At 35.4% G+C, this 25,278-nt stretch overlaps 1 protein-coding gene across 1 annotated transcript; it reads right to left on the bottom strand.

Moving 5' to 3' along the window:
* Positions 1-14,067: 14,067 nt before the first annotated feature.
* Positions 14,068-14,810, bottom strand: LOC120628818 (corneodesmosin-like). The gene is made up of 2 exons (XM_039897442.1): positions 14,799-14,810; positions 14,068-14,451 (listed from the first exon to the last, which is right to left on the bottom strand). Exons 1-2 carry the CDS (start codon positions 14,808-14,810, stop codon positions 14,068-14,070), a joined length of 396 nt encoding a protein of 131 aa, XP_039753376.1.
* Between the last annotated feature and the right edge of the window lie 10,468 nt (positions 14,811-25,278).

Genomic DNA, 25,278 nt, shown 5'->3' with positions numbered 1-25,278 from the left:
CTAGCATCAATAATGTGCCTTGATAAGAATATACTTAAAAAGTCTAGTTTCTTTTGAATGCCTATCTTCATTTATTACGATGTAGCGTCTATAAAATACGCTAAAACTAAAATAAAATACAAATAAAAGTATTTTATACTAGCTTTTTCCCGCGAAAACGCGCGCGAGCGAAATAGGAATTTTCAATCAATCCTTTTATGTTACGTATCTGTTCTTGCTTTCTGATCTTAAAACACCCACTATTTTCACCTTTAATCACTTAAATAAAGAAAATCGCAAATGATCGTCCCAGGGACCTACTCCCGCTTCGCCTTACTTAAAATATTTTATTTACCTATAACAAATGACTGCAAATAATGTGTGGTTTAAAAGCAGCGCGTGGAAACCTAGAAGGGGTATGACTCCCACAAAATAAACCACATATTAGTCGATACCGGGTAAGGCACTTTGACCCAAGTCAGTAAAAGGATGGGTGCCTGACTTTGGTACTTTGAGTAGAAGAGAATTTGGTATCCATCAGTCTCAGCGCCTATCACTTATCGAAATCGCACTGAAATCGAATATTAAAGGAATCACGAGACGGTTAAAATATAAGTGTATTTATTTTCATACGAAGATAGCAGATAAATGCCTCTGAAGGGCGAACAGTACCCCGGCTTATTTATATAATAAATAATCGACAGTAGTCTTGAAAAATTGTCATTTCTCCTACTTTATGATGAACCCGTTTTTAAAATCTATTAATGTAAACCACTCATCCTCGGCTAAAAAATCTATGGAGTCTTCAATTAGTGGTCTTAACATAATAGTGTGTATCTTCGGATAATCTACACAAATCCTAGTAGTACTGTCCTTTTTTTAATTAAAACAATCGGACTTTCATATTCCGAAGTAGAGGGGCGAATAATACCCTCTTCCAACCATATATTTATTAAGTCATTAACTTCTTTTCGCTCTGAAGGAGCAAATCGACGCGGTCGTGATACTACTGGTTTATCTGATGTCAAGATTATTTTCGCGCGTATACCCACGTCACGCGTAACTTCCGGCTTATAATTTGAAATAATCTTTTTGATTTCCTCCCGATACCGCTCCTCTTTAACGTGTGATAAATCAAGTTCTTTCATCTCGTCTACAATGTTTGTTTTAAAAATGTACGGCTTTCGTTCTTGGTCGTCAGCGTCCATTTTAAAAATGTCACTGTACCCCGTCTGACTCAATGTTAGACTAATGTTAGTGATTGTGATAACTGCATTCGTTAACTTAAAACTAAAGCTAGGAGGGTTCCAAACGCGCCCTGGTCTAAGAAGAGCCCACGCCAAACTTAGCCAGGTTTTTTTTTGTTATCATCATCTCACGGTCTAGTCAATGTTGAGCTATGAAGTAAAAGCAATTCATACCCAAGCCGGGGCTCGAACTTGGTCTTCATGAAAGAAAAGCCGAAGCCTTACTCTATTACCGGCTATTACCGCTTCAAAATTCAAAATTCATTTATTTCAAGTAGGCCTTATATAAGCACTTTTTAAACGTCAAGTCTGTCTGTGTGTAGTGACTCTACCACCGGTTCGAAAGGCAGATTCTACCGAGAAGAAGCCGGCAAGAAACTCAGCAGTTGCTCTTTTCCAATATCAACAATTTACATTTTACATTTTATAATTCATTTTTCTATCTTGTGAGAGATGAAAGCGGAGCCAGATGCTTCCAAGCAACCTTGTCTTCAAGAAATTCATCAATTGTATAATAACCTCGCTGTAATAAATATGGTTTAACACATTCTTTAAACTTATGCATTGGTAGGTCCAAAATAACCTTAGGAATCATATTATAAAAGCGTATACTCAGTCCCACAAATGACTTCTGCACCTTTCGCAGACGATATGCAGATGTCACTAATTTATGACCATTTCTTGTAAGTCGACTGTTTATATCCACTTTTTGTTTATAAAGACTAATATGTTGTCTTACAAATACTATATTGTTATAAATATTTTATGAAGCTACCGTAAGTATACCTATTTCTTAAATTTTTTTACGGAGGGATTCACGTGATTTAAGTTTATATATTGACCGTACAGCTCTTTTCTGCAATATGAATATAGTTTCAATATCAGCAGCTTTGCCCCATTATAAGATCCCGTAAGACATCACACTATTAAAGTTCGCAAAGTAAACAAGTCTTGCTGTTTCTACGTGAGTGATTTGTCTAATTTTTCTGACGGCGTAGCTTAGTTTACCTGCTAGTGTATCTATATAGGTACCCCAATGAAGCTTACAATCTAAGGTCATGCCCAGAAAAACTGTGGAATCTTCCATTTTTAGTGATTCTCCATTTATTATTATATTTTTATGAACTTTCTTTACGTTTGGTACAATTAATTCCACAAACTTCGTTTTTTTTGCATTTAAAGGTAAATTATTGACAATAAACCAGTGCGACACATGCGACATAGCACGGCTTACCTCATCAAAGTTATATCTACCTCTATCAGTTTTAAAAATTAGAGATGTATCATCTGCAAACAGTACAATGTCACAGGTATCAATGACATGGTGTGTTAGATCATTTATGTACACCAAAAATAGAAAGGGACCCAAAATTGAACCCTGTGGGACACCCATTGACGTAGCCGACCCCTGCGACTTAATGTCTTTTATGAAAACCCTTTGGTTTCTGTCACTGAGATAAGAGGCAACCAAATTTAGTGCAACGTTTTTGATACCATAGTGGGCTAGTTTAAGAAGCAAGGTTTTATGATCAACACAATCGAATGCTTTGGATAGATCACAAAAAAACACTAATGGCATTCTGCGAGCGTTCCCAGGTATCGTACACATGTTTTAAAAGTTTAGCGCCTGCAGCCGTAATGCTACAACCTTTAGTAAAACCGTACTGCTCCGGATGTAGTAAGATATTAACTGTTGTTATACATTGAACTGATTCAAAAGTTGATTTAATATAATTGTTTTAAAGACCTTACTAAGAGTTAGTAAGATTAAAATGGGTCTGTAATTGTTAATGTCGTTTTTATTGCCAGATTTAAATAGAGGAATAAGTTTACTATGTTTCATTAAATTTGGAAAAGTACCTCTATCTACGCATTCATTAAAAAGTTTCAAAAAAAATCGTTTTAACAATTTAAAATTCTTTATTATATCATATGCAGATATATGTTTAAAATTAAATAAAACGTTGCACTCATTAACGTTGTTCCTCAATAAACTCTGAGCTGCAGTAGGTGAACAATTAAGTGAATCAGTTAACAACATAGGAACATTCTGAAAAAAGTTTTCAAAGGTACTTGCAACCTCACTGTCGGCGGTAACTATATTATTATTAATAATTAATTCAAAGTTTACGTCGTGAGATTTAGCTTTTCCAGTTTCATTATTAACAATTTTCCAAGTTGTTTGTACTTTGTTATCCGATTTTATTATTTGATCCTTAAAGTAAAGCGACTTAGCATGAAAGCAACGTTTGCTTTCTTTCTTTTTCTTTCAACGTTTCTTAAACGTTTTAGAGTACTTTTTTACGTGTTAGAGGAAAGCTGGAGTATGGTTATATTGTTTTTCAATATAGAGCTCATACAAATTATCTCTACTTTTGTATATGCCAATAGTTGCCTAATCGCTAATTTTATTTTTTATTTTAAATCTATATGTTTGAAATTGAATATTTTGTTAAATTCATTTTCTATAAAATTAAAGACCGTACCATAAAGGCTGTCGGGATGACCGTTTTTAAAGACAAGGGCAGGGATTTTGGATGATATTTCACCTTTGAATCGTTTCAATTTGCTCTTAGTTATCGGCCTACACTTGAGATATGTTCATCTTTGTTTATATTATTCAAAATAGTAATCTGTTGGCCACAATGATCTTAAGTTGTTTATTTTTTTAACTTACCTAAGATATTAAAAACACAAAAATATTATCTAAACATGATACTGAGGTTGCTGTGATTCATTAAAACATTTAAATAAGTTAAGCAACCTGGTCGTAGGTAGATACACGATAAATACCTACACGTTATTGTCACGCACATTTATAAACTTTACCCTCCTAGTAATAAGGTTCTTTGTAACTTAAGTGTAAGTTGAACCCCATTTAGCAGCACTCAGCAACCCTTCAACTCTTGTAAAGGAATACTGTGCCCAGCTTTGGAAAATTAATAGGCCAAAGATGATAATGATGAAGCACCATTCAGATTCAGCTACATTTGCATACAAATAGCAAAAGTTGGTTCTCACTCCCCGTATTAAAAGAGAAAACTTTTCACCTATGCGAGTTTCCAACTTGCTAAAGAGGTTTAATTAAAACTACCGCCAGATATGTAAAAGTCATTCTATATCTACTATGTTTATCATAGTTTTTTATTCAATACTAGCTTTTGCGAGTGGCTTTGTTCGCGTTAGTGTAGAATCTGTCACAGACGACAGACGACATCAAACGAGTCGCTGGGAGCCGCTGAAAACAAGCGGCCCTGGAACGTGGATCTTGGAACTCCCTACAAAAGACTTATGTCCAGCAGTGGATAATATTGATGATAACGATGATGATGTCCTGGAAATATTTGAACTTAACGAAGATAGTAATAGAATATAAAGTAATAGATTGTATATTTACTATTAATATTTTTAGTGAGTCGTATAGATAGTTCTGACTTTCTAAGCACATGCTGATTTCGTCGAATGGTAATTCAACTTGAATTACTGGTGGTGACATCATTCACGTATCTTCAACAATCTACCAATAAAAAAAGTATTCTTAGCGAGGAATGGAAATAACCTTTAATAAATTGTCAAATTCTACACTAACGCGAACAAAGCCGCTCGCAAAAGCTAGTATTGATGGAGTATTAATTGATTGCTTGGCCTTAGTCTAACAGTTCTCTGCTAGACTAAGGCTGAGCAGACGAGCTGGTGATCAAAGTAGATGTCAGTAGTAGCACAGAGGACGCTGCTACCCGTTTCCTGAGGAAACAGAAGATTTCTAACAAACTTTAAATAATATTAACCTGATTTGTCATTTTCAAATGAAACTGACCCCGAAAATATTATAAAACACACAAGTACCAGAACACACACACACAAACACACACAAACGCACCCGCACGCACATACACACACACTCACGCACATATTCAAAGGGAGAGTACTGGTTATCCTTAACACATAAAATATATCTAGCCAGTTCTAAAAACCCATTATATGTACAAATTTGATTAAAGAAAAAAAAAATTAATGATATCATATAATGCCGTTTCGGAGATTACCGTCTTCTGTAACCGACCCAGGCTTGATTCAACAATCAAGCGGAAGATTCTAAGGAAGTTGGGAAGTTTTTCGCAAGAAGAATATTATTATTATTTTATAATTCTTAATTATTATTAACCTGATTTTTCATTGCTACATGAATCCTACCCCTAAAATATTATAAAACACACAAGTACCAGCACACAAATACACACCCAAACACCCCGAACGCGCACACACACACATATTCGGGGGTTGTTTATCCTTAACACAGATAGAATCTATCTAGCCAGTTCTTAAACTCATAATATGTAGTCAATGAACAATTGGATTGTTTTACAATTACACATAGGTATTTTGCGATGTAAATGTACCTACCTAATAACTATAACCTATAAATATTATACATCTAAATAATTTGTGAAGTTTTTACAATTATGTATTTTGTAGTTGCTATGTGTACAATATGTAATGAAATAAAATAAATAAATAAATGAGATACCTGTGAGAAAAGGAGGGATGGTGACAACTTTATTCTGATCTCCCTTCACCACCTGGCATCCTTGGTTATCCGTGTTTATCTTCGAAACGGCTTTAAGTTTTGCTTTGTTTTGTTTTGATACCGTCCGTCATTTTCGTCCTACATTTCGTCAAGGGCATTTAGAATGATTTTTGTGTTAAATAAGGTTTGGTTAAGCTGGGGCACGAAAGGGCTGCTGCGACTGGACAGTTATTGAAGTGTCAGCTGGTGAATCCTTGGTTTGATTCATGGCACACGCACATATAGGCAAATAGTTTTATACCAAACGTAGGAAAAGCTAAAACTTCGCCCTGATAGTGAAACAATACCTTGTTTTCAAAGTCATGAATTGCTAAAATAACTGAGTTTACTCAGTTAAGCATTACACAGTTTCCGCGTATAATTCGCGCATAAGTATACCCCATGATGTAAGCAGTGAGAGAAACAACACAGCCTGCGGGAATGTAGATAAGGGAAAAATAGGGATTGGGCAAAATGTGCGCGTTGACAAAGGTGAGAGAAACTCTGCTTTGATACGCGATACAAAACATCTAGAACCGAAATGTATAATAATTTAATCTAATCCAAAATCTTTAGATCGCAGATTAAATTTATTTATTATTTAAACTCTTTATTTGTACACCACTACACAGTTAGGAAAATAAAGGCAACCTTAGGATTAGGAGACAACAAGAGCGAGAACAAATAGGTGGTGTAAAGTTATTATAAACCTACATTCATATAACTACATACGAATACATAAACAAAAAATACACAAATAAAAACATAAAAAAAACTTTGACTTTGACTTTGACTTTATATATCTATATATATATATATATATAAAATAAATTAAAAATAATAAACTAATATATATTATGAAATGCTATATTAATGAATAGTGATATAAAAATAAAAACCAGTCGTCTTATTGCGCAAGATAATAAGCTTTAACTGCATTTTTAAACATATCTAGCGATTTTGCCTGTCGTATGTTCGTAGGGAGAGCATTCCACAATACGATAGCCTGAACTGCGAAGGAAACCTTATAAAACTTCGTCTTGTGGAATGGCATGCTCAAAGTCAGCATACGACAAGATCTTAAGTCAGATGCCGTTCCTACAAATTTGAACTTTTCCTTCAAGTAAGGAGGTGTTTTGGGATTAAATAACACACAGTACAGAAGCGAAAGTACATGCAGATCCCGGCGACGGGATTATTATAATATATAATTTATTAGTGCTATCCTTATACTGCTGTATCCTTTATTTTTTAATATTGTACAGAAGCACTTGACATACAAGATACTTTGCGAAATTCCATGATATGTTATGAAAATAAGCTTAATTTGCTATATATTCCACGAATATTTAAATAAATAATAATTGCTAAATCAACATTAATTCATTGTAGCCAACATCTCCTGAGGATGCTCCGGTTCCGGAGCGAAACGTACGTGGTAAATTGTCGAAGATCTGTTTGGTGGGGAGTATAAAGATTGAAGCAATTATAAATTGCACCTTACAGATTCTCCTACTTTTCACGGAGTATAGCAAATGAAGCTTAATTTTCATAATATTTTTTTTTCATTCCACTACAAGTTATCCCTTGGTTGAAATCTCACGGGCTAACCTGTTAGGGGCATAGCGGTTACAAGCCATATCAATTGCGTTCTTGCGTATGCACAGGGAATGCCATCTGCATGCTGCATATAAAATGCAGAAAATCTCCAGTAAGAGTTATAAAAACTTAAAGGTAGGCTTTTTAACCGACTTCGAAAAAGAAGGAGGTTATCAAATCTGTAGTTTTTTTTTTCTTTTTCTTTGTTACCTCAGAACTCTGTTATCTTCTCTGTACTTTCTATGTGGTCCCATTTTCGCCACGTCAAGACCTATTAGACCTAAGAGCAACTGCTGAGTTTCTTGCCGGCTTCTTCTCGGTAGAATCTGCCTTCCGAACCGGTGGTAGAGTCACTACACACGGACAGACTTGACGTTTCAAAAGTGCTTGTATTAGGCCTACTTGAAATAAATGAATTTTGAATTTGAATTTTATTGAAGGGATCTTGGAGCAATCGAGGGAACTCTTCAAATATTATAGCGATAATATAATAGATTACTATTATTGCAGGGGTTTTGATTTGATTATTTATTTATTCATGAGACACACCAGCAATTAATTGTAACTAAATTCATAAAAAAAGAAATCATGTGTTAGAATTACAAATTATGGTATATGGTTCGCAAGCAATTTATGCTCGTCACAATAAATATGCTGATGGAGAAGACGGGAGTACTCCTCAACAATTAACGCTATTAAAACATAGATATTTGCAAATCTAACCACTAAAAAGCGTTATTTTTTTTTTAACAAATAACCTGACTTTGTTGTAAATATAGGAAATTATATATATAAAAAGATATACGAAGTATATGATCTATACTCTATACTTAGTCATTTCTAAATTCTACTTAGCACAGACTCAAAAATGTTAAATAAATCATGAGTTTATTGCACTTTAGTTGTATTACAAAGTAGGTTTTTCTTGTTTGCAATAACGTTAACAACTAAAATGTCATAATATGATACGAGCATAATAAAGGGCAAAAGTTTCAGACGTAAATACTTTAATATTATTTTTTTGTAAATTTAAGACAGGGTTAAGAAAACAACCTCACCCCCTATGCCATAGGAATTATTTCACGTATCTACCCCGCTGAGGCGAATGAGCTAAATAATTTTTTTAAAAAAGCATCCAATTTAGATTGTATTTCCTGTATGGGATTGCCCTTATCCGAGTCGCCTTTGCTATCATTTTCCGTGCCACCTTTGTCACCAGTCGCCTTTCCACCTTCGCTACCTTTTTTAGGATGACCATCGCCGTCAGATCCCGAGTCACCTTTATCGCCAGTTTCCGAGTCCTCTTTACTACTACTTCCCGCGGCGCAATTACTGCAACCTGCTGAGGCACTTGTTTTCGTACTGTCTAGATCGGTACTTCCAGCTGACAGATGACAGTCAATTAATTTGACTAGGCATACCAGAACAACAAAGCTAAAAAATATCTGGAATGTAATTTTTATCATGGATTAGTAAAGAAAACAGAACATTTTATTATTAAAGCTAAGTCATCTTCATCATCATCCCTTCAAGCGATTGAAGTCCACTGCTGGTAGGTATAGGGTGTTCGAAAATACACAGTACTAAGCCGCTTGTTTCCAGCAACTCCTTGCGACTCATTTGATGTCTGTACACCTCGTTGGTGGCCTACCAACGTTGTGATTACCGTTGTAAGGTCGCCATTCCAGCACATTTGAATCCAAATGTCCATTAGTTCTCCATATATTACGCCCTGCCTATTGCGACCTCAGCTCGCGACACGCTGAGCTACCTCGGTAACTACAGTTCTTCTACGGATCGCCTCATTTCTGATTTGACCTCGTAGAGATACTTCTAACATACGAGTAGCTCTCTCCATAGCACGCTGAATGACTCGTGAGTGAAGCGAAGCGAAAGCTGTATCTTTCTTCACTTTTAGTGATAAGGCCGCCTTTCCACCGTAGCACTAAGTACTATTACTGTAATCCTTGTGTTTTTCTGTGTTGTGTTGCAATAAATTTTTCTTTTCTATTCTATTATTTTATTTTAATTTGGATTTTTTAACTTATTTTATATAAAGTCGTTCATATGAAGTATTTTCCAGCAGTATTTTTTATATCTGCTTATCGGTCTGTCTGTATATGTTAATTTAAAGCAAAAACTAAAGCGAATTCTCTATTTATTTGGTTTATTTATTTATTTATTCATAAGACACACAAGCAATTAATTGTAACTACATTGTTTTCATCTAACGTATGAATTGAAACACTGATGTTAAGGAATTCCGCAGCAAAGATAAAGCTTATTTTTTTTTGCCTGACGCTTACTACTCCGTTGGGGGAAACGGAGTAGTTATGTGGGACTTGCACCCACTAAAAACTCTGTGTGTCTCTCGATGTACCTATAAGTGAGAGCAGGGGTTCACTTGCGTATTCACCGAACTCAAAGATAGCACTTGCTTTTTTTTCAAGAGAAATTTAAAAATTCTACTCAGTGGAAGTCACATGCATCCGCTAGTTTAAAAAAAAAAATTATAATAACTTACCTTGATCGTCATGGTGAAAGTAAAAACACGTATTGATGAAAATACACGAAAATTTTAGGCTTTATACTAATTCTTATCAAAGCATACCTACTAGCATCAATAATGTGCCTTGATAAGAATATACTTAAAAAGTCTAGTTTTTTTTTTAAAGGCCTATCTTCATTTATTACGATGTAGCAACTATAAGATACGCTAAAACTAAAATAAAATATAAATAAACGTATTTTATACTAGCTTTTGCCCGCGAAATCGTGGGTGTTAAATGGGAATTTTCAAAAATTCCACGTGGCCAATCTGAAGCAATAGGATGGAAGCTATTTCTATATGCAAAATTTTGCCAACACTTATTTTTTTTATTTATTTATACACCACATCATTCAGAAAATGAAAAAGAAAAGAACAAACACTTCAAGAATGTAGCTGTATACCAAAGGTGGCCTTATCGCTAAGTAACGATCTCTGCCATGCAACCTTAGGATTAGGAAAAGTGAAAAGGGAATCGAAAAGGTGGGGTATATGTATTGCTTAAAAGAAACATACGAGTAACTACATATTAATACAACAATACTATTGAAACAATATCCCTACCAATATTATAAATGTCAATGCAAGTTTGTTTGTTACGCTTTCACGCAAAAACTACTTAACCGATCCTCATGAAACTTTGAACACATATTTTTGGAAGTGTTAGAAGTAATATAGGTTACTTTTTATCCTGACATTAAGCTCGGTTCCTTTGGGAGAGGGGATGAAAGTGTTTGACGATTTTACATTATAACTCCGACAAATTATAACCGATTTAAATAATTATTTTTGTACTATAGAGGTTATAATATGTGTTCAATTTTGCCCAAACTTTGTGTTGATCTGAATGTGGTTGGAGATAGAGGACAGAACTTCTCAGCGGACAGCAGCAAACCCCTCATTTAAGGCTTAGCGATACTGAATACTTTAGAACTAAATCTAAATTGAATGCCACATCAAAAAATCAAAATCAAACGCAGACGAAGTCGCGGGCAACAGCTTGTAAAACATAAATATACTTATACATACTTTAACATACCATAAATACATAAATATGAGTTTGAGAAGATAAATAAATAATAGTGGTCTTTATTGAGCGAGATAATGAATCTTAACAGTATTCAATATATAATAACATGAATATGCCCAGTGATTTTGACTGTCTTATGTTTAAGATCAACTTATCTGTGAAGCCTTGCTTAGTTAAGATAACGTGTTGTTAACTAGCTCCAAAGGAGCGTTCTCCTACATAGTCTGCAACCTTTTTCAATAAATTTTACCTAACGTAAAGATTTTTCAATCGTACTGGTAGTGCCAAATATACAACAATCTTATTATGTTACGTATCTTTTCTTGCTTTCTGATCTTTAATCACCCACTTTTTTCACCTTTAATCATTTAAATAAAGAAAATCGCAAATGATCGTCCCGGGGACCAACTCCCGCTTCGCCTTAATTAAAATATTTTATTTCCCTATAACAAATGACTGCAAATAATGTGTGGCTTAAAAGCAGCGCGTAGAAACCTATTAGGGGTGTGACTACCATACTCCCAATAAATACGGTACTTTGACCCAAGTCTGAAAAGGATGGGTGCCCGACTTTAAAATTTGAGTAGAAGAGAATTCGGTATCCATTAGTCTCAGCTCCTATCATTTATAGTAATCGCACTGTTAGTTGATTCGTATGATGGAGGTTAACCAAGAAAATTTCTAACTTTTTTTATTAATTCTTAACAATAAAGCCCTCATAAATCTGGCAACATTATATATTCAGTATCGTTAAGCCTTATGTTAGGGGCTTACTCCTGATTTGATACTGAAACCTATCCAGTTCATAATAATTATTTTAATCGGTTTACATTCGACGGAGTTACGGTGTAAACCGTCACATAGTTTAACCCACTCTCCCAGACGAACTGTGCTTTCGGAATAAAAATAATCCTTTCTCCTACCTCATGGTATGGACTCAAATCATGCAAAGTTTCATTTGAATTTATTCAATAGTTTTAGTGTGATGCGTGGGTAAGGTACAGACAGATATAAAGACGGACGGACGAAAATGAAACACTAACTAGTTTTGGCTTCAGTCTCAATTAAAATAACAGTTCATCTTTATTTCAGGCATTAATAAAAATACTATACTTCTATATTACGGAAAGAAAATAATATTCGCATATTACTACCGCCTAATCCTTTTTGAAATAGCACAGCAGTGATTCACATAACAGCAGTCCAACCTGCCAGAAATTATCACAGGCATGCTGTTGGAGCTCCGCCGCAACCTTCATACCGGGGAGACACATCTTCTTCCCATAGTGGCGTAAAATCAGTCGACTCTCGCTTCCGTAACCATCCCTTCCCCATTTTCTACACCCTAGACCTTATTATTGCTTTCTTACAGGCATGATTATCGTCAAGCGCTGGCCTATCGTTACTTGAAACGCGAAGACTATCTGTTTTTCAAGTTTACCCTCAGTTGGGAAAGCCCATTTTACTGAGAAGAAGCCCGCAAGAAATTCAGCAGTTGTTCTTTTCCATAACCCACAATTTACATTTTAAATGTGTTCTTAATTCTATGGTCCAAAGTTACCTTTGTATTCATATCATATTGTTATTAACGTAACTTCCACCGAATCACCCTGTAAAAATATTATATCAAAAGAAGCATTTTTAATTTTCTTTACCCACGAATTTAAAACATTTTAAATATTTATATGTGACAACCCTATTGAAGCTAAAAGACCGACACGTGCATAGTACCTACGCTAAGCGACGCATACCTAATAAAGTGACTGGAGTCGCTTGATTTTGCTTTAGCGTGAGATGTTAGATCTGTATCTGATTTCATTCAGTAGAAACTATAGCGATGGATTACTCAAAAACTATTAGCGTTTCGGTTTCACAGATAAGTCTCGGAGACGGTAAATAATGTACCTCTTAAGCCTCTGAAGTATTTCTGTTTTCATTTACACGTTGTATACTACTTTCAATTATGTGTCGACATGTGTAAATATAAATTATATATTATACTAGCGTACCCAGCCCGCTTCGCCGGGCTAGATTTTGCTTTATTTTATTTAAACAATAAACTTACATCATTAAATTTTTATTCATTTATTTCTCTCCGTATTCATTCTCTTCTATTCTCTTCTCGAGCGGGTAAAGATTATTATCTACACCCATGTACACCCAACAATAGAATGTCATCATAGTAAATAAAAGCTGTATGACTATTTGACAGTTTGACAGTTCAAAAATAGGAGTGTTCCGATCGTCACCAAACTTTACAGGATTACTCGCCAGGTCAATCCGGAGATTCCCTGAAAGTTTCATTGAAAACGGTATAGCCGTTTCGGAGCCTATACGGAACACACCCACCCGCTTTCTCTTCTATATATATAGATAAGTAGTAGTAGAGCTGTGGGTAAAAGAGCTCCGGGTGACTACTGCCGCTATGTTTCTGTCTGCTACCAAGCAGCATTGCTGAGTTCTGGTCTGAAGCGTGTGGTTGCTCTTGCTTGTTTGCCCGCTATTAATATAAAAAAAGGTCTCGTATTATTTTATGAAGCGGAGCCCTAGTGGGTAAGGCATCGGCTTTCCATTCGTGAAGACCAAGTTTGTGCACCGGTACGCACTTTTCGGAGTTATGTGCGTTTTTAATTTAAGTAATTTAAATGCGTTTGCTTTAACGGTGAAGGAAAACATCGTGAGGGAACCTCCATGCCTGAGAGTTGTCCATAATGTTCTCAACAAACTTTAGATTAAATTCGCCACCCGCAAATAGACTAAACCCTTCCCATTCTGAGAGAAGACCCGCAGGGTGATTACGTATCTCGCGACAGCAATGCGAAAGGCGTAAATCTTGCAATCACTGCTGTCAAACGTCACTTTTCCATACAATAAATAAACAAAAGTTACGTTTGACAGCAGTGATTGCAAGATTTACGCCTGTCCGTAATCACCCTGCCATGCCATGTAGTGGGCCGGTAACGAGTTGATACTGAGCGTAATAAAGGAGAATAAATGAAAAAAACAAAGACAGGTACTTAAATTTAATTTATTTGTACATTTGCGAACATAGCAAACAAAATAACAGCTCCCAATGCTATAAGCAAATTTAACACACCTATCCACTGCTGCGGCTCTTTAGGCCGAATGAACTAAACCACTTTTTAAAAAGATTATCTAACTTAGATTTTATTTCCTTTATGGGATCACTTTTTTCTGAGCCGCCTTCACCGTCAGTTTCAGAACCGCCTTTGTCGCCAGCTCCAGCGCCATCTGCACCTTTATTCCCCGAGGCGCATTTGGAACAAGCTCCCGAGTCACCTTTGCCTCCATTTTCCGACCCGGTTTTGCCACCAGTAGTTGAGCCACCTCCGCTATCAGTCCCTGAGCCGTCTGTTTTCGGGCTGCCACCTGATGGTTTCTCTGAATCGGTACTTCTACTTTCTAGACCACAATTAATTATTTGAATGAGGCATACCAGAACAATAACGCTGAAGGTTATCTGGAATAGAAAATTTTAATTAGGATTACCAAAATGACGGCAAACAGTAAAAAAATTGTCGTCATCATCAATTTAACCGATTAACACCTACTGCTGGATATAGGTCTTTTTCCGCTTATTCCGAGCGGCTCCCAGCGACTCGCCTGATGTCGTTTGTCCGCCTCGATGGGGGCCGATTGATGCTGCATTTACTGGTACGGGTTGCCATTCCAGCATCCTAAAACCCCAACGTCCATCAGGCTATGTGCCCCGCCCATTACCACATCAGCTTCGCGACTCGCTGAACTATGTCGGTAACTCTGGTTCTTCTATGGATCTTCTCTCACAAAAACAACTAGCTTACTTACCTTGAGTGTCATGGTGAAATAAAAAAACTTATTGACGAAAGTAACGAACGTTTTAGAATTTATACCATTCCTTATCAAAGAATACGACCGCCTTGATAAGAAAATACTATAAAGTCTATTTTTAACCAGCTTCCTTCACAATTGAGGACTTTTTTTGTTTTTATTATATGATATGCTCGAGCATAACTCCGTCATATAAAAGCCCAGTGGGTACGACTTCGATTTCATTTTCGGGGGGGCGACATCAAAAGCCAGCACTTCTTAGTTATTAATTAAAATATCACTTGCTTCAACGATGAAGGAAACCACGTGAGGAAACCTGCATGCAATATTCTCAAAGGTGTGAGAAGTCTACCAATCCGCACTGGGAAAGTGTGGTGGACTATATGGGAGGAGACCTGTGCCCTGTATTGGGCCGGTAAGGAGTCGATGATGATAACGATAATGAATAATTGAAGGAAAACTATCGCAGACAAACAGAAAAACACTGCACAGGGCAAGCAAGGAGCAGATCCTGCAACATGCCGCACTGTTGAAAATTCATTTATTTCAAGTAGGCCTAATTAATAAGCACTTTTGAAACGTCAAATCAGTCTGTTTGTAGTGACTCTACCACCGGTTTAACAATCTTTAGAATTTTTCTGTTTTGTGAGAGATGAGATCGGAGTGGCCTGCTTCCAAACAGCCTTGTCGTTAAGGAATCCATCAATCGTGTATTAACCAACTTGGGTTTGGGTAAATAATTTATCGAACTGGCTTAGTTCTGCTGGCTATGCGATAAAAAAGATACGCCATATGACCGACGTAGTTACTTTCGCAGCATTATGTCATATGGAATTTTACTATGGGTTAATGCTGCTGATATTAGCACTATTTTCGTGCTGCAGAAGAGGGCTGCTCGTTCGACCTACAAAATGGGTCCTAGAGTGTCATTGAGAGATACATTTAAAGATATTAAAATAATGACAGTGTCAGTACATATTTGAAAATTTAATGTATGTTCATAAAAACCTTTCTAAATTTAAGAAAAATCAAAATTGCTAACTATGGGCCTACTTGAATAAAGATATTTTTTACTTTTTTGATTTTTGACTTTAAATTGGAAGATGTTCAGCGATAGCAATGTCTTGTATACAATTCAGGATAACAAAATTGTAAATAAAGAAAAGAGAAGAATCTGGCGGCCTTATCGCTACATAGCGATCTCTTCCAGGTAACCAATGGCATAAAACACAGCTCAAGAAGAGAGGTAGGTGGTGCATATAGAAATATACCTATATATACATATAAACTATAATAGTATATATAATAAACTTACAATATTATATATAGAAACTGATAATTAATATACACCTATACAATCAATATCAATAATACATAAATATATACACGATTTAATTCATTTTTGTTTTGTATTGTTTCCTAATAATTGATTAGTTTAATTTTTTTATTGTACTTTAGCTTTAAATATTTATTCTTTTAAAGGTTTATATTAACTGACTAATAATTAATTGTAAATAATTTATTAGAATGATTTTTTACATTTTAATGCATGCTGCGATAACCTGTAAATAGTTGAACATTTACTGTGTGACTCATTCCAAAAAAAAAGCAAGTTTTAATGTATCTACTGTTGGTTGTCCATTATAAATAAATAAATAAATAAATACTAAAAGAATTTTTAAAATCGGTTCAAATTTAACGCTTTGAAGCAAAATTTATAAAAGTTTCATAATATAACAAGGTAACATTATACTCACCACCAAACCACCAAATTGTACTCTCTTGCATTGTAATTATATCTCTGTAACTACTTTATTTTCTTTGGTGCACAATAAAAGTGTATTCATTCATTCATTCATCAAACATAATTAAGTAAGTTCCTAAAATATTTCTATCGCTAGAAATTGTTGATCGTAGAAACGGTGATTGCCCAGCGAGTAGGAGCTCGACTTCACTTTCGGGGGCCGAGTTCGAATCCCTTTTCTTAGCTATATCCGTTTTGAACAATAACAATATCACACTTGCTGCAACGGTGAAAGTAAATATCGTGAGGAAACCTGCATGCCTGAGAGTTCTCCGCAATGTTCTCAAAGGTGTGTGGAGTCCACCAATCCGCACTGGGCCAGCATGATGGACGGCCTTAACACATTCTCATTGTTGGGGAAGACCCGTGCCCTGTAGTGGGCCGGTAATGGGTTGATATGACGATGATGATGATTAAAAACCTATTTATTTCATCAGGTGAAATCACTTTCGTTTACTTCCCTCTAAAGCATTCTCCTTTACTTTTTAACAAGGTAATTCTTCTTTGCCTTAATGTCTTAACGTCTGCGAATGGTGCGAACTCCTTTGTGGATTCCTAAGATAATTCTGGACCTACCAATGCAATAAATAAAATAAATAAATAAATAAACTACGACAATACACACATCGCCATCTTGCCCCAAAGTAAGCGTAGCTTGTGTTATGGGTATTAAGATGACTGATGAATATTTTATGAATAATATACAAAAATACTTATTATATATAGATGAACACCCAGACACTGAAAAACAATTATGTTCATCACACAAATATTCCCGTCCAGTCCAGTTGTGGGAATCGAACCCACGGCCTGAAACTCAGAAAGCAGGGTCGCTGCCCAATGCGCTAAATGGCCGTCAAATGTAATGTTATAAAAATAATAAAGTTAAAGAACTACAGCCTAAACCCTTCTCATTCTGTGACTTTTGTGGCCAACACGTAAGATTTTAGGATCTCTACAACAACAACAACAACGACATTAAATGTGCGCTGAACACTGAAAAACATTCGTGTTCATCATACAAAATTTGAACCCACGGCCATGGACTCAGAAAACAGGGTCGCTGCCTACTGCGCCAGTCGGCCGCCAATGTTTAAAAACACATTTAAGCAGCAGGGTTACTACACATTTGATGAATTTCTTAATAACAAGGTAGAATGGAAGGTAAAGCTCGCTCGCTCTCATTTCCCGCAAGATAGAAAAATGATTGTAAATGTTTATGTTAGAAAAGAGCAACTACTGAGTTTCTTGCGTGCTTATAAAGTAGGCCTACTTGAAATAAATTAATTTTGAATTTTGGAATAGAATCAATTTTGAAAATTTAACCACGTTCGAAGCCCTTTAAGCGGACCAAACCAATCCAGAAAAAAATCAAACATTATAAGCCCCCTTATTGCCTTGCCGGGGATCAAATCCAGGACCTGCAACTTAGAACAACAAGCAGACCACTGCGCCAGGAAGTGTCGTCAAAAGTTTCCATCCGTATAATCAGGCCGAATTCATTTTACCTACCTACATTTTATTACTCAAATTAGGTTACGTACCCCACAATTTGTACGTTATCTTTTTATAGAATACAGTATGCCAATAAATTTACATATTAGAAAGTCTGTATCTACGCCGTTTTTTAACTAGCATTTTTGAACTGGAATATAATAAGTTGCCAGAGTTGAAATTCTAAAATCAAATTAATCTTACTATTAAGGCATTCAATTAAGAACATACAGAATCCTTACTCAGTCATTATTGTATGTAGAATATTGTGTCCAAAAACAGTGAACACCCCGCGCACGTCTCACTTTGTTCTCACGACGGCCGATTGGCGCAGTGGGCAGCGACCCTACTTTCTGAGTCCAAGTCCGTGGGTTCGATTCCCACAACAGGACAATATTTGTGTTATGAACATGAATGTTTTTCAGTGCCTGGGTGTTCATCTATATATTGTAAGTATTTAAGTATGTATATTATTTATAAAAAATATTCATCAGTTATCTTAGTACCTATAACACAAGCTACACTTACTTTGGGACTAGATGGCGATGTGTGTATTGTCGTAGTATATTTAAAAAAAATACTTTACACTTACAGTATGTTGCTAGCTCCCAAACTTTTACCCATTTTCCCATTTTATGGTGAACGTTTAGCACATTAGGGGTAAAGATTTACTGTCAACTGCTACATGGTATGACTAACCGTTTGATCGAGAAACCATTTTTAAGTGGAGTTGTTTTTGATGCTTTAATAATAGTCGTGTACACGGTTTTTTATGTTCTTAATTCTGTGTATTCTGTGCATATTGTTCCATTTTCAAAATGTATCATTTTTCTTGTTTTATCCACTATTATTATTTAGGCAAACATAATCTCTCAGAACATCCGCGTTACTTTCCTAAATTATTTTTCGTATAAACAATGCTTCATAAACAGTTCGTAATATAAACAAGGTACCTACTCGTAGGGTTAGTTCTGTACACGTTGTTTTATTATCACCCGAAACCAACCAAGAAATTTCTTCGATGCCACAGTGGAAAGGTTTGGAATGAACTTGTGGATTCTGATTACCCCACCACTTATAATATGAGTACCGTTAAACCCAGAGTGAAAGGCAAGTCGTAAGCCAACGCACCCAACCTGAGTCTACATGACCCCCACTGGTGGGAATAAAGCGTATTGAGAGCAGTAATATATTAGAGAAAGTCGACTGTATTGGCGAAAAAGAAAGATGTATAAAGGTTACGAAAACATGCGAAGGACAAATGTGAAAGAACCCAACTTGTCCAGGAGACTGTGTGGATAGTTAAGGTAAATAGATATTTTGACGTGACAACATCTTATAAATTGGTTTGCCGGGTGACACTTCAAGAAACTGCGTTACGCTCCGCTCACGTTATGCGCTCACAATGAGAGCGAGTGAGAGGCACGCGTCCCTTCCACTCGGGCATGGTTAGCCCGCCTAAGAGCGAGAGAGACAGACATAAAAAGTGAAAGGCACGCGTCCCTTTGTAGTAAACGCTGTTTCATTGTACGCAAATGTATTGCAAGTTATTGTATGTATATTTGTATATAAATACGTATGTATGTGTAAAGGTAAAAATAAAATTTTGTTAATATGAAATTCAGTGCGAGATTCTTTGTATAAATTAATGTTTTAAATTGTTACTATTATTTCATCCTTCTTCCTACTATACGAATGAATATTCACATTAAAATTATTTTACCACTCAAAGTCGTTGTCACGTAAAACTTTCGCCCGTATACCGGCATATACTTTACAGGCAACCAATTTTTTTTTTTTATATTCATATACTTATGCTTTATTGTTTTTTCGAAGAAGGTTTAGTTCATTTTTATACAAAAAATGCAGTTTCATAGGTACAGACCTAATAAAATTTAGCATTAATTACGACTATCAGTTAGCTATAAACTTGCCTTGGCGCTATAGATAATCTCAATTAAATAGGTAGGTGTGAGGACTATTTGCATACCGACTGCCGGTAAGAAATAGATTGAATTAACTAACAATGTTATTTTTAAACGGTGTACAAGGCGGTTCTGACTACGCAAATATTTTTTTAAGCCACTACAATTTAGCCCTTTTATTTTTTTATTTATTTGGGACAGAAAACAATTACATATTACCACAATAGCTCTTAAATTTAACAAAAAGAATACAATGGGGTTAATATGTAATCCACAACACTGTCCACATAATATTGTAAAGAGCAGTAGATTGATACGATGTAGATACAAGTAACACTTACTTTTATGTCATATCAACGTGGTAAGTGAAGATGGTGGCCAGCTTTTAGAGGCTTTTACAGTAAGCCCATACCATACCTCTAATGGTTTTATACGCGTCATCTAACCGGCTCTTAATCTTTTGGCATCATTTTTGTTAAGCCCTGGCGAGTTACTTACCAGCCGAGCGGGGAGAAAATCCAGAAAATAAGACTGTAAAATTTGACTGAACTCGGGACCGCATACCTTTAAACCAAAACGCTCACTACTTCGCCAAGTATGAGATCAGGTCACCTAATATTACTAAGGTATGTAAATCATAATCATCATCATCATATTTTCCATCACCGGATCACCCAGCACGGGTCACGATGAGAAGCGGTGAAGGCATTACACCTCGCTGGCCCAGTGCGACGTGGAGAACTCCACACACCTTTAAGAACATTATGTAGAACTCTCAGGCGTGCAGGTTTTCACACGATGTTTTCTTTCACCGTTGAAGTAAGTGATATTTAAATTGCTTAAAACGCACATAACTCAGAAATGTTAGAGGTGCGTGCTGGGATTCGAACTCGGTCCCCCGAAAGTGAAGATCTACCCACTGGGCTATCACCGCTTAATATATATAGGTATGTAAATAATAAGTAATTATTTAATTTCAAAGCGATAGTGGTTTTGTTTGTTTGTTTGATTGTTACCTGGTTAACTCTTAAAATAAGAACCAGTGAAACGTTTTTGACGAAATTTGGTACACATAAAGCTTGCATTCTGGAGAAAATCTCCAGTACGTAGTTATAAATATATACTAGGCTTTATACAATGACTATTCTTAAGTTTTTTATAACTCGTACTAGAGATTTTCTTAATTTTATGTCATCTGCATACCCTGTGCATACCCTCTATGCACGCCACTGTTGATAGTAGGTAAGCAATTCATCCTCGTCCCAATAAAGGAGCTGATGGTGAACTCCGAGAGGAAGTCCTACACCATCCAAACGGGGAAAAGCAGTATTTTGTGGAAAGCAAAAGCCCACTAAAAAGCGTGAAACAAATATAATAGTTCTTGCTTTTTTATTGTTTTACGAAGTCGGTTCTGTTTTTGACAACATTATTTTTTTTACTCTTACCCTTATTCTAATTTTTGTAGGATCAGTATAAAATGTCTCCTTCAAACTTGGAAATTAACTTATTCTTTCTTGGGAAGTTTATCAGTAAAGGGTAATAAGTAAAACATATTTCTTACATTTATATTTCTTTAAATGAACACCCAAGAGTTGTTTAAGCTTTTTTTTTAATAGACATCATCTTAATCATTAGGCATTCGGCTTAAACGATTGCTAGGCTTAATGAAAACGGGCATTACACCATTAGATCCTTTTTTTATAAATATTCGTTATTTTCTTGCTAAATTTTTTACAAGGATATTTGATGAGTTGTTGAACCCTTTTTTTAATAGTGATTGCCTAAATCCTTAGTAGGCACTGGCATTAGGCCATTAGATCATTGCTTATAAATAGCAAATGTGTATTTATAAGAATCGATACTTTCCTGAAAAATCTGTTACAAGGATATAAAATTTAATGGATATAATAAAAAATAAAAAAATTAATTGCTTCAAATTTACACAATTTTCAATATTATTTATTCGATATGAATGTAAACTAATTAAGATTTAAATTCGTAGGTATTTAAATCTTAATTAGTTAGTCTAGTGTTTATTATAAATTTAAAATGACATAAAAAATTAAGTTTAATTTTTAATTCACTTCGGGATATAAGACATGGAAAACCGTTAAATAAATAAAATAAATATCATTTATTTCAACACACCTGGATCATAAAATAAGTTAAATATTAGTAAACTTTTTTTAAGATAATATTAGAAAACTTTTGTATACAATTGTAAGCAATTATGTGGGCAAATATATTCTTACTTCTTTCTTTACACTTAGCCTAACGAACTAGTTTATATAAAACCCTTCTGGCAGGCCTGATTGTAAAGAACATGTACCATGCAGTAATGCCACAGCATGTGCCCTCAGAAGGCCGCTGGAACAAGCCCGAACCCTGCGCACCAAGTATTTACACCGTTATCGCATGATCGTGTAGAAACAATCTATATGCGAGTTAAAAATAAATAAATAAATATATTACGATAATACACACATCGCCATCTAGCCCCAAAGAAAGCGTAGCTTGTGTTATGGGTACTAAGATGACTGTTGAATATTTTTATAAATAATATACACAAATGCTTAGAATACACATATAAACACCCAGACACTGATAAACATTCATGCTCATCACTCGAACATTTTTGTTGTGGGAATCGAACCCACGGCCTTGGACTCAGAAAGCATGATCGCTGCAAACTGCGCCAATCGGCCGTCAAATATTGTTAGGAAAACTGAAATATCGTGACGGGTATGTTTTTTTACATCTATTGAACTGGCTTATGATATGGACTTTATTAATGTTGCTGCGTACCGAAACCTGACACCCAGTGCGCTTGTCGTGTGGAATTTTATACCTACCAGCCGCCGACTGTCTTAAATTTTTTGACTACAATAGAAACTTTTTTGACTACACTATCCGTTTCTGATTTTATTGGCTTTACGAGTTCCCCATTTTCCCAGTCTTTTTCACCAGCTCCTGAGATGCCTCCACCGCCAGCTTCTAAGCCTTTGTGACCATCATCTCCTATGTTTCTTGCAACGTCAGCTCCTGAACCTTTTGCCAATCCTTCTTCAACTGAGCTCGCTCCACAATGATATATTTGAACCAGACATACCAGTAAAATAACGCAGATTTCCTGAAATAATAATTTAATAATAATAATAATAATCCTTTATTGATTAAATCTATTGTTAATACAAGAATTTAAACAAAATTATTACCAATTTATTATTAACAATATGGCAAATGGCCGCAAACTCAGCCTTATGCTGTGCATTGGCAACGATGCTCAGCGCTGATTTACAGTCTGCTCCAGTAGTTGCTCAAACTGAGCAAACAACTGTATTTTTAAATTATTATAACTAAGAGTTAAATTTTAATAAAAAAAATTGAATGAATTGTAAAAAAGAACAAATAAAGCGAACACAATCAGTAGATACATATTTAACAGTAAAAAGTAAAAAAGGTGTATTAAGTAAAAAAAAAAAATTGATACACAAAAGGCGAGAGTGTTTAGGTACTGGATGCACTTGCGTTTTCACCGGACTCTCACCATCGCTCGGTACCTAAAGACAAAACGTTTCAAGGGACCCAGATTTGAACCCTGGCCATTAATTCATAATTTCTGAATTTTCTAGTTACAATACTCTAAGGGTGCCGCCAAGCGATTCATCGTTCCTGTACGATGCCGCCTAGAAACCAATTAGGGGTACAGCAGCCATATCCCTAGCAGGTTATCCCGCTACCATCTTAGACTACATCGTGACTACTAAACAACGAAACACCACAATAATAATATGAAGAAAATTAAGATCAAAGTTTAAAAAAAAAACTCATCAAAGTTTTAAAAATTTAAAAACAAATATTGCACGAACCATAATAAGACATCATCATATCAACTCATTACGGGCCCGTTACGAGTCTTCTCCAACAATGAGAATAGGTTTATGCCGTAGTCCATCACGCTGGCCCAGTGCGGAATGGTGGACTCAACACACCTTTGAGAACATTACGGAGAACACTCAGGCAGGTTTCTTCACGATGTTTTCCTTCACCGTTGAAGCCTATATTTGAACTACTTAAAACGAATATCACCTAGAAAAGTCAGAGATGCGTGCTGGGATTCGAAATCGGCCCCCCGAAAGTAAAGTCGAAGTCCTACCCTTGGTTATCACCGCTTCCATAATATGTGAGCGATAAATATTAAATAAGTTTCACTGAAATCGGTTTTGTTAGAAATAAACATATAAACGATGAATTAAACTTACCCTGGGTGCCATGGTGAAAGACAAGACAATGATTATTGAAAACGACATGAATTTAAATTTTTATACTATTTTCTTATCAATAATATTATAATAATATTATGCCTCGAAATTATATAATCTAAAATGCATTAACATTTATATAATTGCCTTTATTTATTGTGACGTAGCCATATTCATATTAGGCAAGTGTATTTTTGTTTGTCTGGCTGTTGCTCGCGATCTTTATTCGTTTTTAATACGGTTTTTTGCTAATTAACGTTAATTTTCCTGGGATAAAAAATAGCTAACGTTACTGTTGTCCTTTCAACAAAATCTATGTCAAATATCAATTTTATTGGTTGCTTTAGGAAGGAAAAACCAACATACTTTCGTATATAATATTTTAGTATGGACACATTACGCGGAATAACTCAGTGGAGTTTCAGGACATAAAGTCACCTATGTATACCTACTTATGATTGGAAAAAAACTGCACCGATTTTGATGCAATTTGACACGTAGTATGCATTCAAGAGACGTACACGGGATTAAATTATATTTTATTTAAAGAGCAAAGACAGATGTTTGTTTTTTGCAACTATTCTTATTTTATAGCGCTCTTTTCAAATAACTATCGCAAAGGGTTTTTGAATCAACCGGTGATCCTATAGCGGACAGTTACCTTGGCCAACGAATTAGTTTGGCCATCCAAAGGCGCAATGCTGCCAGCACCTTAGGAACTGTACCTCGCTGCGGTGGTTTCGAAGACGTTTTAGATTTTATTTAGTTTTAAATAGCTTATTTTAGGTTATATTTTTAGAAGAATTATTTTAAAGAATAAATAAATGCCTTTTGTTATATAATATGTTCCAAAAATCGGCTTTTATGTGTCTAGACTAAACGACAGTTTCATAGTTAACGACCCGATCATGTAGTATTAACTAGGTGACGAATGATAGTGAAGAGTTTACTGCCCCGGTAATATAGATAATTTTAATTATTTATGTAATTAC

The sequence above is a fragment of the Pararge aegeria genome, chromosome 13 (genome assembly GCF_905163445.1).
Source record: "Pararge aegeria chromosome 13, ilParAegt1.1, whole genome shotgun sequence".
Lineage (NCBI taxonomy): Eukaryota > Metazoa > Arthropoda > Insecta > Lepidoptera > Nymphalidae > Pararge > Pararge aegeria.
This window is presented reverse-complemented; position numbering and strand designations above follow the sequence as displayed.